The sequence below is a fragment of the Balaenoptera physalus genome (assembly GCF_965194825.1).
Source record: "Balaenoptera physalus genome assembly, chromosome: 12".
NCBI lineage: Eukaryota > Metazoa > Chordata > Mammalia > Artiodactyla > Balaenopteridae > Balaenoptera > Balaenoptera physalus.
The window spans coordinates 71,661,263-71,676,172 of NC_138897.1; the positions used below are offsets into that span (position 1 = coordinate 71,661,263).

General features: G+C 62.5%; 2 protein-coding genes across 2 annotated transcripts in view; one reads left to right on the plus strand and one right to left on the minus strand.

Annotated features, from left to right (window-relative positions):
- Nucleotides 1–14,910, plus strand: part of RSPH14 (radial spoke head 14 homolog) — a 61,973-nt gene that overhangs the window by 32,741 nt on the left and 14,322 nt on the right. The window lies entirely within an intron of this gene.
- GNAZ (G protein subunit alpha z) overlaps nt 1–14,910 on the minus strand; it is a 42,441-nt gene that overhangs the window by 21,810 nt on the left and 5,721 nt on the right. Inside the window, exon 2 of the mRNA XM_082416351.1 lies at nt 689–1,839. Within this exon, the coding sequence (XP_082272477.1) occupies nt 689–1,411 (723 nt within the window). The 5' untranslated portion in view covers nt 1,412–1,839. The remainder of the gene's footprint in view (nt 1–688; nt 1,840–14,910) is intronic.

Sequence of the window (14,910 nt, forward strand, 5' to 3'; positions counted from 1 at the left end):
GACAGACTCTCAGGACCCGGACGGGGTTGCGGCGCTGAGGTTCCTGGGACGGAGCACGGTGCCCAGCTGGTGGGAGCTGCTGCATTTACTGAACTGCCACACGGACCAACAACTGGATGCCCGGCCTGCACCGTGTCCTGTAGGGCAGCCAGCCTGTCTCCTGCCTCCAGGGTCACTCCCCGTGCACCTGGCCACACTCGACCTCACCTGCAGCAAAGCCCCTCGCGGTGCCAGTTTCCCCTCCTCCCCACCCCCAGGCGGCCAACATGCTCTGGGAGCCGAGGAGCAGGCCCTGCTCAGCAGAGAGCTGGCCCTCTGCACCCCGAGAGCATCAGGCATGGGGTGTGCGGTCTGCTCGCAGCACCTAGGTGAGGCCACCTGGGCCCGTGAGCACCATGAGGGCAGTGCTGTCTGCAGCCAGTGAGGGTGGCATAGCACAGAGGTTATCCCTGCCCGGTGGAACCCAGGGTGGGGTTAGAGTGGAGTTGGGGGCCCCCCAGCTGGGGTGGCCACCGAGAGCTGCCCTCCAGGCAGACGTCCTGACCGCAGGCGCTACCCCGAGGTCCTCGCTGGAGCTGCCCTGGCTCCCCTTGGACAGCAGCCACTCCCCTCCCTCCCTGGACACAGCCAGGATCCCACCGGCTCCCGCGTAGCAGCAACGAGCAGAAGAGCCCAGTCACTCACTCACCGTCTGGTTGTCCTCGTAGAGCTTCAGGTCGTAGCCACTAAGCTCCACGCAGAAGATGATGGCGGTGACGCCCTCGAAGCAGTGGATCCATTTTTTGCGCTCTGACCTCTGCCCGCCCACGTCCACCATCTTGAAGGTGAGCTCCTTGAAGGTGAACTTGTTCTCCACGATGCCCGTGGTCATGTCCCGGGAGCGCAGGATGTCCTCCACGGTGGGCACGTAGTCGGGCGCGGCGATGCGCTCCAGGTCATTCAGGTAGTAGGCCGCGTTGTCCTCCAGGTGGTACTCGCTGGAGCGGCCGAAGCAGGCCTGCGCCCCGGGGTCGGCCCACAGCCGCCGCATGACACCCAGCAGCTCAGGTGTGATCTCGCCCTTGCTCTCGGCGGGGCCCGTCAGTGCGAACAGCTGTACGGCGTCGTAGGCGCGGTCAGGGTTGTGGAAGTCGATCTTGAGCGCGGCCAGGGCACGGATGATGCGGGTCAGTGAGTCAATGGCGTTGTAGATAATGAGCGGCTTGTACTCCTTGCAGGCCTCCAGGTTGAAGCCGCCGCTGTGGATGATCTTCATCTGCTTCACAATGGTGCTCTTGCCCGAGTTGCTGGTGCCCAGCAAGAGCAGCTTGATCTCGCGGCGCTGCCGCTGGCTCTCTGAACGCAGGTGGCGGTCAATTCGCCGGGACCGCCGTGCTGCCTCTTTCTCCTCTGAGCTTTGCCGACATCCCATGGTCCGGCAGCGGCGGGCCCAGATGTGGAGCACAGGATGGGGCGCCTCTCCTGGTGGCCACCGAGCGGGGGAGCTGAGACTTGAGGCAGGTGTGCCCAGTGGATGGGAGCCGGTGCCCTGGAGCGCTCAGCGTGGGTGGGGGGGCAAGGCCATGCCCCGCTGCAGCCCTTGCCCCGGCGCCTCCTCTCCAGCTGGCATGGCTCTTGCGCTGCGGGAGGCGGCTGAGCCCTCCCTCAGGGACACTCCACCTCCCAGGGCCACCGCGGGGCCAGATGCGCCGCAGTCATTCCCTGTCCTCCTGACGGTGGGAAGCCGTCTGGTCGCTGGTTGCTGGGGTGATGCTGCCGAGTGTGGCTAGAGGGCCGGCTGCCAGTAAGGATGTCGCGGGTTCTCCCTGCGGTCCCCCTGCCTCGGGCATCCGCCTTCACCTGCCAACAAGAGAACAGCATGAGTCTCTTCCCACCGCAGGCTGGGTGGGCAGGGAAGCCCTGGACGGCGGGAAGCGGCCTGGGGAATGATGAATCAGAGCCCCCCCTGCCCCCCCAGTGGAGCTCAAACCCCAGCAAAACATGCCTGGCCGCCACCCTGCACCCCTCCCGCCAGTCAGCTGGCTTGAAACCGGCGCTCAAGGAAAGGGTGCCCACAGCTAGGCCAGGACCAGGCCTGAGGGTCTTCAGAGGGGAGAAAGCCCAGCGCCCCGCCACTCTGCCCTGCCCACCCGGACCCGGCGACCTCACCCTCGCCAAGCCTCAGACCTCCGTCTGGTGGTGGTTAGGACTCCATGTGGTGGTTCCGCACCCTCTCCTGCAGCTGCTGGCGCTGCACCCACATGTTTACCATGGGGTCCCAGACCAGGGTAACTGGGTGCTACCGACTCTTACCACCTCCCAGGAGTGGGGTCATTCCTGCTCTCTCCAGGGCAGGGGCTCTCAAGTGGGCAGGGCGGTGGCCAGGTGTGGGCGGCAGGACAAGCTAGAGCAACGCAAGGGCATCGGGAAACAGCAAGTCCAGGGCAAGGCAGGGGTGGCCCAGAAGCTCCCTGGTCCCAGGCCAAGCCTTTCAGGTCCCCTGCCCCCACTGGTCAATAAGGAGCAGCTGTGCTCACACCTGGTGCAGGGCCTCAGCACCCGCTCTCTGCCAGCCCCCTGTTGACCCAGGAAGTCTGCATGCTCCTCCCAGGGCTCCCCCGACCACCTGCAGCAGCTGGGCCAGGCCCATCCCACCAGGGCATCCCCAAAGCTCAGGCTCTGCCCACGCCTGGGAGCCCAGGACGGCACCCCCCTCACCCCATCCACACAGCCTCTGTCCCTGCCTGGCTGCCTGCCCCCTGCAGCAGCCCCATCTTGCCATGCCCAGCATCCACCCCCTAATGCCCCCGTTCCCCCCACAGCAGGCCCTGGGTGGGAAGGACCCCGAGTCTTGTCCATGTCCCCCTACCTGCCCGTCACTCTCCCAGACGCCTCCATGCCTGCCAGTCCCCGCCATCCTGCCCTGGAGCTGACCCCAAGCCTGTTCTCTCCCTGGGCTCCCCCTGCCGCTCGGGGGGACACTGATGCACCCCACTGCTCTCAGGGTGGTGAGTGTCAGCCCAGCTGTGTGGCCGGGCCCATGACCCCCGTCTCAGAGCCTATCCGTCACTGATCACAGCACACCCAGAGCTGGTCCCCAAGAGGTAAAGTGGCCGGCACAGACCCTGGTACCCAGCCAGTGCTCCCCCCACCCCCATCCCCATCACCTGTGAGCGCCCCCCATTCTGCCGCCTGGGCCTCTACCCCATCCTGCCCCACCCCCCACAGCAGCACTTGGGCCCGGCACACAGCAGGTGCCCAGTCGGCAAGGGGGGAAGGGTTCAGCCTTGGGGCGCTGAGTGTCTCCTGCTTCGCCGCAGCCCCACAGCCCACGGTGGGGGATGTACCAGGAGACGTCTCTGCTGAGAGCAGCGACTAAACGGCTGGCCATTCAGCACGGCCCCAGCAAGGATGGCGATCATGCTTAGGACAGAGGCCCCGAGATGACCCCCCTCCGGGCACGGGGTGGGTGCTCTCGAGCGAGTGTCGTAGGACGATGCATACAGGACGCAGGCAGCACACGCACCCACAGGCACGTGCCCCCCAACACACACGTGCGTGCACGTACTGTGTGAGTAGAGGTCTGCGAAGTTATTTTCCAAGCAGCAATGAGCTCTATGTTGTGAAATTACAAGGGATTTGTGCATTTTACCATGTTGCCTATACTTCTCTCATGAACTGTGTCATAAGAAAGGTTTATAGACAAGAGTCCCGCTAGGGACTTGCCCTGGACCATAAGTATGTACGACAGGGACTCAGTGGTTGCTCCCTGGTCCCTGCTGATGACCCGGCCCAGCCCTCGGCCGGCAGCCCCGGACATCTGGCTCCAGCCCAGCGTCTGCCCAGGGCCCCCGGTGACCGGCCTCCTGAAGGCGATGCTGGCTACACTGGGGGAACCCCATGTTGTCATTTCCATTTTTCTCAATTTTGTGTCTTAAAGTCTCAGGTACAGGCAGGTCCCAAGTGACCAATTCTCCCTCAGCTGATCAGCGACAGGGACAAAGGTCACCCAGGAGAGCAGGTCCCTCCCGTTGTCTGGGGCCCCCAGAGACAAGCAGGCCCCCAGGCGCTGGGCCTCCCTGTGGTGACCCCTCTCTCGGGACATAGTTTAACCCAGGCAGGCGACACGGCACGGGGTCCAGCGGGCCAGTCCCCTGCCTCCGTGCAAGGCTGCACCTGAACAGACCACCATCGGCCGCGTCCTCGCAAGCGCCGCACATGACCCCCCGCACCCAACCCCATGCAGCCTGGGGAGCCCGCCCTCCACCTGGCTCTGGCATGGGACCCCTGCCTGCTCCTCACGGGCCAGCTCAGGCCCTCGTGGCCCACCAGCGGGCACCCCACCTCTCCCCACCATGCCCGCCCCTTCTCTGGTCCCTCCCACCAGACTGAGGCCCTTACCAAACACCACATACAAAAATTAACTTAAAATGGATAAAAGACCTAAAACTGTAAGACTCTTAGGAAAAAGCATAGGGCAAAAGCTGCCTGACACTGGGTTTAGCATTGATTTCTTGGATAAGATGCCAAAGGTACAGGCAACAAAAGAAAAAACAAACTGGATTTCATGAAAATTTTAAACTTTTGTGCACCAAAAGACGGTATCAGCAGGTAAAGAGGCAATCCACGGAATGTTAGAAAACATCTGCAAATTGTATACCTAATAAGGAATTAATATCTAGAATATAAGGACAACTCCTAAAATTCAACAAAAAACCCAACCTGATTCAAAACTGGGCAATGGACTTGAATGGACATTTATCCAATGAAGATATATGAATGGCCAATAAGAACATGAAAAGATGTTCATCACTAATTACTAGAGAAATGCAAACCAAAACCACACTAAGATACCATCTCACACCTATAAGGATAGCTACTATTGAAAAAATCTCAGAAAACAGTGAATACTGATGAGACATGAAGAAATTGGAACCCTTGCACACTGTTGGTGGGAAGGTAAAATGGCGCAGCTACCATAGAAAACAGTATGGAGGTTTCTCACAAAAATAAAGACAGATCTACCACATGATCCAGTAATTCCACCTCTGGGTACATACCCAAAAGAATTGAAAGCAGAGTCTCAAAACAATTTTTGTACACCGATGTTCGTAACAGCATTATCCACAATAGCTAAGAAGCAGAAGCAACCGAAGTGTCCACTGACAGACAAATGGACAAACAAAATGTGATAAAAACATAGAAGGGAATGTTATTCAGCCTTAAAAAGGAAGGAAATTCTGACACCTGCCACAACATGGATGAGCCTTGAGGACATTATGCTCAGTGAAACAGGCCCGGCACAAAAGGACAAATACTGTAGGATTCTAATTACATAAGGTCCTTAGAGCAGTCAAGTTCATAGGGACAGAAAGTAGATGGTGCCAGGGGCTGGAGAGGGGGCTGGGGAGCTGTTGCTTAATAGGGTCAGAGTCTCAGTTTGGGAAGATGAAAAGTTTCTGGAGATGATGGTGGTCATGGCTGCACAACGACGTGAATGTACTTAATGCCACTAAACTGTACCATTTAAAAATGGTTAAAATGGTAAATTTTGTTATTTATATTTTAACACACCCATGAGAAAAGTGGGGCTGGCCACGTGGTCCTTGACCAGTGCAGCCACAGGGCAACGGAGGAGTAAATGGGAATCGTGGCTGGGGTCGACTGTGCGTGTCGGGCCAAGTCTGGGAGCCAACTGCCACCTATGGGGTGGTGGAGCCTGGGGCTGTGCGCGGACACAGGCAGGGAGGTCTGTGAGCAGAGGGACCTCAGGACAGCCCCACCCCCTCAGAGGCTCCTGCCAGTTCCATCTCTTTGGGTCTGACTGGGCTTTCCTGGACCCCCGAGGACGTCCCCAGTCAGCCCAGAGACACAGGGCCAAGGGCAGGAAGACCACATCATTCCCTGGCCAGTAACTGTTCATGGGTCCCCAGGTCCGACACCCAGGACGCCCCACCACAGCGCTGCTGGGTCTGGCTGGAAATCACTGAGGAGTGGGGGAGGGAGAGGTACGGCGGGGGGGGGGGGGGAAGGGGTGCCATGGTGTGACCGAGGAACCAAAGGAAGGCGGGGTGGCCGGACCGAGACAGATGAGAGAGGCACAGGGAGAGAAGTGGGGGCGGGCCGGCCGGGAAGAGCCCACGGCGCAGGTGCACATCCGTGTTGTGGTCGCATGCCTGCAGATCTGTGCCTGCGTCCGTGTGCAGGACGACACACGTGTGTACACACTGGTCTAGGTAGTGCCTGCGTGCAAGTCCATGTACGTGTGTGTAGGGGGGTGCACATGCACATCTGTGCCACTGCGCATGGCATGTGGGGAGCAGGGGTGCATGTGGAGGAATCAGGGCTCTGTCACTCACAGTTACTTACTGGGCCGGCTGGCGGTGATGGAGGGGGGGGCACTGCTGAAGACCCTTGACGGAGAAGGGTGGGCATCAGGTCAAAGGTAGCAAGTGAGCAGTGGTGAGGGAAGGGCCCAGTTCCAGAGAGTGGGGTGGGGGAAGGGGGCCGATGCAGGCTGCACAGGTTGGGGGGCCGGCCTCCGGGAAGGAGGTGGTGAGGAAAGCGGGACTGTGGGTGCAAAGGCCCTGAGACGGGGATGTGCCTGGCATCAGAGGGACAGCACGGATGCTAGGGGCTGGCGCCGAGAGTGAGGGGCCGGCCTCTTCCCTGAGTCAGGTGGGAGCCAGCCAAGGTTTGGGTGATGAGTGCTGTGTTGTCTGGGGTGTGAACAGCATCCCTGGACCGGGAAGGCTCTGCAAGCAGCAGTCCAGGGGATGGGGCTGCGGTTGGGTTCAGGGCGCCCCAGGGTCTGGCCCCAGGGCGGGAGGGGGGCTGTTCTTGGAGAGGGGACGCTGGGGAGAAGCGGCAGGTGCGCCCCTGACTGGCTCGGTCTACACATATGGACCCACGGGGGCTCCCCAGCACCTGTGGGGAGAAACTGGGTCCTTTGAGGGTCTTGACAAGCTCCATCACAGCCCCTCATAGGCCTCCCGGACTCACTGACCCCCCTACCTGTGGACCCCAGGGCTGCGAGGGCAGGACCCCAAACCCAGAGCCCACTCAGCAGCCCTGTGGCTGAAAGTTGCTCTCCTTCCTGTGGTCTCAGGCAGATACTTCCAAAACCTCCCAGCCCTGCCCCCGACCCCCGACCCTGGACCGTGGCTCACCGCCTGGCAGGCCCAATTGCCCTTCTGTCACACTGCCCTTCCCCAGACATGGCCCTCTCAAGTCTCATGTCATGGAATCTGGTGACGGCCTGTAGCCAGGTGTGGGGACACACTGCTGCCACCTCTCTGGGGCCTTTGCATATCTGGCGCCCTGTACCCTGGACGCCCCCCCATGGTCTGGCCCAGAGCTCCAACCACGTGACACCCGGGTCCGCTGTCACCCTCTTCGCAGCTGTGTCAGGAGCTGGGGCGGAGCAAGGCTGTGGAACGCCAGCCCCTGACCTCGCTCCCAGCAGCTCCTCCTGCCCCCACCCCCGACGACGCAGGAAGGGAGCCCAGGGTCAAGGTCACCTAAGGTGTTGCACCCAAGCCAGGCTAAGCCAGAGGGTCTCCAAGGACAGAAGATGGCTTATCGGCTTACTGGCCTGAGAAGGCGTGGACCCGGCGGGTGGGGCACCTTCCTCACAGGTCCCCGCTTCCTCTGAGGGAGACAGAGATGAGACGGGCCCAGCCCCTCACTCTCCAGACCCCCTCCCCACCCCAAGGAAAGCCTGCTCCACGCTGAGCCCTGGGCCACTAGATCAGGGTGTGCTTGAGAGGGGGCGTTTGAGGCCCAAGCAGAGGTCACTCAGGTGGCCAGCTGTGCGGGGGGCGGGGGGAGGACCCCAGGGCCGAGGGCAGCCCAGGTCACAGGGCCAGCAAGGCCGAGTGAGACCACCCACCTGACGCCCCAGCCAGCGAGTCCCCAGCGCCAGAGCGGGGACCAGGGCTGTCTGAGGTCCTGGGCTTTTCCACCCCCAGAGCCTGCCCCTTGCCCCCCGCGGAGCTGGGTGGGGCTGTGACTCAGCACCGCTGTCCCCCCTCCACCTGCAGCTGCTCCTGGGCCCCTGCAGCCTTCTGTAGAGGCCTGGGGGGGGGCCTGCCTGAGTCCCAACGCCCATGTCCTGTCCACACGCCTCTGCCGCTGGCCTCCTGGGCCTGAACCACTCAAGTCGTTTCCATCTTCTGAACAGTGGGTCCCTCTCCCCGCCCTGCAGAACTGCCATCCCCGCGTCAGCTCCCTCCCTGTGGCCGTCACCGCTGACCTGTGTCCTCCCCTCTTAAGAAGGACCCGTTTCCCACTGCCCATGCACGCCCGGTGAGCTGGAGCCCAGAGTTCCGCTTTGGGTGGACACTTGAGCCTGAGTGCCAGGCCCCTGTGCGCCCCTTGTTGGGTCTTCTCGAGTCCAGCCTAGACCGGCCCGTGGCACCCAACAGGCCCATGTCCTTTGTCTGCGCGCCGACCACCCCCCGCCCCTCTGCTCCCCGCCTCCACCCGCTTGAACTCAAGCTGCGGCCCCACGACGGGCCTTTTACCTCTGGGCGCAACAGCCCCTGCCCGGCCAGCCCGGGCCCGCAGACCCCAAGGGGCCGTTTGCATGTGTCCTCGGACTCAGGGCAGCTGAGGGCTGGGCCTCAGGGAGGGGCCATCCCGGGGGAGCTGGGCACCGGGGGCCCAGGGAGAGGGCCTGGCTGCACCCTCAGCCGCCGGGGCCCCCCCCAGAGGGGGTGGCCTGAACCTCTGTCCCGAGAGTACGGCTCCCTGCCTCAGCTTTGCGGGGTGTCCAGAGCTGGGCACAGCACCTCAGGTGTGGAAACTGAGGTTTGGGGAGGGGGCGACTTCCTCGGGGCTGCCTGCGGGGGCCTGCAGGGCTTGGGCCCATGGGTCCTCCGACCCCCAGGACCCCCGGCACCCACAGTACCACTGGTCACCTGCTCTGTCATTTACCCCATGGTCTTCCTTAAACTGACTTGCGTTTTCACTTAGGCCTCTGTGCTTTAAAACTGGCCTCGTGTTCCTGCTTTGAACGGAAAGCCCGAGTCACAGCTCAGACAGTAGGAACCCAGAACAGAAGTGGGGTCGCAGCTGCCAACCAGGGTGTTGCCGGGGAGGCTGTGGCCTTGCTCCTCCTGAACAACGGGATCAGGGTGGGCGGGGGGAGGTCCAAACTGGTATTTTCCCCTTGAAGGAAAAGGACAGAAAGAGAAGAAAGGCTGCCTTACTGGAGGAGGGTGGTGGGGCTGCTGCTCACAGCTGTGGCCTCAGGCCACCTCCATGGTTTGGTGGCCGCCCGGCCCCTGGGATGCAGAAGAGTATACCCGGGCCTGAGCCCCTCCCCGCTGGGACCCCTGGGCGGTGGCGTCAGCGCTGCACCCCATGGCCTCACTCAGGACAGATGCCATCTCTTGTCTCAGAAAAGTGCTCCACCCCTGATCCGCTAGTTCCATCCCATCAGGGCCCCCCCGGCCCTCCCAGTAGGCCATCAGTCGACCCTGGGCCCTGTCTGATCATCATGGTACCCTCGGGGGACAGAGCCTGTGTGTCAGGCTCTGCTCTGAGCTCGGGGACATGGGGTGAGTCTGGGCACCAAGGGGCTTGTGTTCTGGTGGGGGGACTGGTGAAGAGCGTGGAGAAGGGGAGAAGGTGTGTGTGGCGGGCGTCCAACTAGCGGGATGGGGGGAGGTCCAAGGAGGTGACACTGGAGGAGACAGACGACAAGAAGCCACCAGTCATGCGGGGGAGGGGAGGGGGCCAGGGTGGGGACAGCTGGGGTGACACTGCCCAAGGGCTCGGCTGGGCAGTGGGGGAGCCTGCCTGGCCTGGGCCCAGCTCAGGGCAGGTCCACCCCAGGAGCGTCCCTCCCACAGTTCCCTAGGGAGCAGCTCAGAGATGGCTGCCCTGGCAGGGACCCCCCCCAGGGGCCAGAGGGCAGAAACTGCCCCCCCGGAGACCCCTGTTCTCCCAGGGAGCTGCCACTGGTGGCAGGAGGCGGGCACGGGTTGCATCACCAGCCTGAATCCAGGCATCAGGGAGGATACTGGCACGGGGCTTCCCTGGAAAGGCCCGCAAAGCAAGCGCAGGCCACGCCTCCCTCATACCCTACAGCTCGTGGGCCTGGCTGACATCACACACGGCAGAATCCAAAAGCTCTGATGGTTTTTGATAAAACAACACGTACTTTTGGACTAAAAAGACACAACTTTCGCTCTGAGGAGATGACCCCTGCTTACCTTGATGCCAGTAACACTGGAAGGGGACAGGGACAGGCCGCCCTCCCAGAAGCTGCCCTCTGGGCAAAGCCGGCCTCCCTGGTTGCGTCTCCTACCCCCACACCCACAGCGCCCTGCCCGCCCCGCCACCCAGCTGAGAACGTCCCCCCGGAGGCCAGCAAGAGCCTCCCTCCTGAGCGACCCCGGCCACTGCAGCACCAGCTGGACTTATCACCCGCCCAGAGTGACCTTCAGCCCAGTGTCTGGCGCCCCTGCTGGGCCGTGGAACCAGACCTAACGCAGGACGGCCCTTCCTCAGCCGCTGGCTCCTCCTGCCCGGCCGCACCTGACCCCCGTGCCCCCTCCCCAGGGCCCCAGCTCCACTTCCCTCTGAGCAGGTGCTCGGGAAGATACACGGAACAGAGACACTGCTGGCTTGGGGACCCCGACAGCCATCCCCCAGCCCACTGGACCAGGCTCCGGGTGAGCTTATCCACACACCCCAGCCTGCCTGCCAGACCCACAGTGGGTCTCCCCTTAAAAGCAGCCCCTTTACTTTGCCTCCTCCTTGTTCCCTGCTTATTTTGGAGCCAGAGTCCAAGCAGATGGGAGGAGGACAGGGGCTGGTGATCAGCGCCCCCAGCAGCAGACAGGCTCCAACAACTGGCTCTGCCCTGGCCAGGCAGCCCCTTGGCCTCAGGACCACTACAGGTGACAGGAGAGGCCCTTCCCTTGGCCCTGCACTGTCCCGTGGCTCTGGACGCCCCAGCCACGTGTGCAGCCTTCCGGCCCACAGCTGCCACGGCCGACCCGACGAGATGTCATAGCATCGCCTGAGGAACACTGACTCAGGAGGAAACCAGGCCAGAGATTTCTCCAGGCCGGGAGTAAATAAATAAACAACACCGGAAGGTTCCACACTCAAGGGGAAGGAGGTGCACTCACCAAGAGCCTGGCCCTAGGTTTCCGCAGCCAAGGGAACTGCTGACTGTCACTCAGGCCCCTGGGCTGGGTGGGGACTGATTTTCCTGTGCCCTGCCTCTGTGCGTGGCCCCCCATGATCCCAGCCCCTGCCCTGGCCACCCCCAGGTGGCAGGTGGGACCCTCTCTGGCGAGGGCTCTATAGGCCCCCTTCCCTCACAGCTCCTTTCCTGTTTTTTCTCACCTGGAAGGTGAGCACCACCTCCGTCCAGCCCCTTTTCCTTCCATGCCCTTCTCACCGCCTCCTTCCCCAGCCTCCTAATCACACGCAGACCTGCAGGCTGCGGGATCTCAGTCTCCAGGCCAGCGTGGCTCAAAAACGTCAGATGCCTAGCCCACTCCCAGGTCCGAGGAAGGGCCCAGAACATGCACACTGTCCAGCCCCGTGGGTCCTCTCGAGGCCGGCGGCTGCCCCAGGTCACTCTCAGCGGCTGGCCCCGGTCCTCCCCTCTGAGACAGGCCACCCCCGGGAGTGTCCAAGCCCACAGTGGCCTTGACCCTGTCTGGATGGGGTTCTCGAGAAGCAGAGGCTGAGACAGGGATTCTCAGGCACGTGACTGGTCGAGGACGCAAGCTGAGGGGGTTGGGTCACAGGACGGGCCCCATTGGGAACCGGGCGAAGGTGTGGATTCTGCCACCACTTCGCCTCGCCTCGGCCTGACCGACAGGGAGCTCCGGAGCGTGAATGAAATCAGTGCTGCCCCACTCGGAGGGAAGGGTAGTTCCTGTAAGCAGGCAGTGGAAGGGGAGCTGGGGGCACTGGCTAGCGTGTGCCCAGCACACCTCCCTCTGTTCCCCCACCCCTTCCTAACAGGCCCAAGGCCTCAGCTCAGGGCTGGGCCTGACCTCAGGGGCCTCTGCCTGGAGCCCGACCCTCAGCCCCTCCTCTGGACTGCCCCAGCGACCCATCCCACCCCCACACTCTGCTCCTCCCAACGGGGCGGACAGGGGATCCCCGTAAAAACACAAGGCGGAGTCTCTCCTGTGCTCAAAACCTTCCCGCAGCAGGCCAGACATCTATCTCAGTTCGGAGCTGGAGTCCAAGTCCTTCTGTGGCCCCGAGGCTCTGCGACCAGCCCTGACCCCCTGACCCACCCTCATGCTCCCTCCACTCCCCACTCCTGACCCCCAGCCCTCCTGCTGTGCTGTCCCGACAGCTCAGGGCCTCTGCACTGGCTCTTCCCTCCACCGGGAACATCCTCTGTCCAGAGAGCCACTGCATCCGCTCCAGCGGCTCGGGGGTCCCCTCCTCGGAGGCACCCCGCCCATCCTATTTATGACGCCCCAAACACACACAGCATTGTCGCTTTCTAACCTGCTGTGTGACTCGCTTATCATGTTTCCCGTCCCATCATGCTTACAGATGCTGGCTCCACGGGGCAGGGGCTTTACGGGGCAGGGGCTCTGGTCTGTTTGTCACTAATGCGTCCCATGGCCCAGAAGTAAGTGGCAGGAAGCAGGTGCTGATAAATCCACCCCAGCCCTTTGTACTGAGTGAGGGAGGGGCCAACTCAGGGCAGGCAGGGGCCAGCAGGGACTTCTGGGAAGTCTTCTGGCAAGGCCTTTTGGCCTTCCCCTGATGGACACGGTGGTGCGTGGCCCGGACCGACCCTGACTCTGCCCTGCTTCTGAGCCCCCCACCCAGGGAGTCCCCCCATCTGGTGAGCCTATGAGCACTGCGTTTCTGTGGCTGTCACTGAAAGCACGCCCCCATCCGCACCCTGAGGCCCCCTCACAGGCCCCGGCCCCCATCCCTGGCCTCCTGGCCCAGCCCCAGCCGTCCTGCACCAGTGAGGGGGACGCGTCCCAAAGTCCTGGTCCCCCCAGAGCTGGGGCCGCAGCTCACCCTTCTGCCCAGTCCCCAGCAGCCACACCCTCCACTACTTGGCACCAGCCCTCCATCCCTCCATCTCCTGCCCCAGGAGAGCCCAGAACCACCAGCAACAAGACTAATGCACCTGGAGACCGAGGCCACGTGGGGCTGAGCCCAGCCAGGGAGCTGGAGCTGGGATGGTGGGTGCGTCGAGGTCGTGGAGCTTCCTGGAGGCAGAGGGTGGTGCTGGGGGCTCAGGGCGGCCCCGTCTGTGCCTCCCTCCTCCCCGCCACGGGGCAGGGGCAGGGCCAGGGCCAGGGCCAGGGCCGGGGATGTGCATGTGTGCGTGGTGTTAACACAGAGGAAATCGATGCCTGGCACTGGCCCATTGTTTAAGGGAAATGAACAGATTTTGGCCGAGGACAAAGAGAGTTTGATTAATCAGAAATTGGATAATGGAGGCAACACTCTAATTATTTTTCTTCCCAGCATTTTATCGAGAAATATGTTTGCACAGCATATCAGAGGTAACGGAGCGGGTGAGGGGGGCGACCACGTTGGAGGAAAGCCCAGCTCAGGGAAAGAGCCACTGCACCCAGAAGCACTGAAGAGGGCCAGATAGTAGGCTGGCTGGCGGTGGCGGTCTCTCTGTGGGGCCACAGGAAGCAAGAGGGGACAGGTGGGCAGGCCAGAGGCCACACACAGTGGGACAGCTGGGGTCACAGAGGATGTGCCATGCAGGGGCAGGGAGGAGGCGTGAGGGCCAGGCCCTCAGTCAGCACAGAGGTAGACGACCTGAGAAAGGTCCTCAGGTGGGGACTGCTCCTTCCCTGGCCCGGCCCCTTCCACACTGCCCTGCCCTGCCCCGCCCACAGCCTCGCTGGCACAGTGGCAGGGCAGGGATGGGGCGGGGTGCGCAACACCGGCTGGGGTCACGAGGGCCTGCTGGAGCCAGGGTGAGGGCTGCAGGTGTCAAGTCCTTGACAGGGTCTTCAGGGGCCCCTCCTGGCAGCTTGGAGCCTTTTCTCATCTTCATCCCTGGTGAAGCCTGGTGACCCATCCTTGGGAGCCTGGGACTCACCACGGCCCTGCCCGTCACCCACCCCCTCCTCCTGCACTGTCCCCACTCCTACAACACCCAGAGCTGGAACCACACCGGTTAGCACGTTAGCACCGGTTAGCACGGCCAGGGGTTACCTGGTCTCCCGGCTCCAGGCAGGCTTCTTGGGGCTCTAGGCCAAGCAGAGCTGAGCACGAGGCTCAATCACCTGCTCGTTCACTCGACCAGGGCATGGAGAGGCTGCCACGGGTAGGAGGATGAGCTGGAGCTGCTGGGCAGGAGGGAGGGCGCGGTGTGTGGGCTCGAGCAGCCCCTGGAAAGAACGGCTAAATCCCGCTTCCTGTACCACTGCAGACACCACTAATCAACCACGACCACTTTCCTCTGAGCCACCACACAGCCTCAGAATCCTTCTCAACACTGCTTTGGGCAGCCCCTCCAGAGCTGGAGTAAGAAATGAAGACTACCTGCACCCTCGACCCAGCCTGATCTGAAGGTGAGGATACAGAGGCCCAGAGTGAAGAGGATTCACCGTGTCTACACTGCAGGTGGAGTAGGCCCAGGTCTCCCGGCTTCCCATTCAGTGTTCTTTGCCCTTCACCGAGCTCCCTGCTGAGCTCATCCTGGAGCACAAGGGCTGTCTGGAAAGGCCACTTGGTCATCTTGTGGTCACTGTGGGCGCCGTGGTCCTTTCCCACCACCAGGATCTCCCCTCGCCTTCCGAGCACACTTTCCCATGGACGCGACTCTAAATGTCATGACCGCACATCTCCCAGACTAACTAGGGCCTCACCGAGTCACACGGCGTCACTGAGGGACCAGTGTCAGCCGGAGGCGTCTGACCCCCGGTGGGGGGACCTGGGCCTGTGATGGCAGCG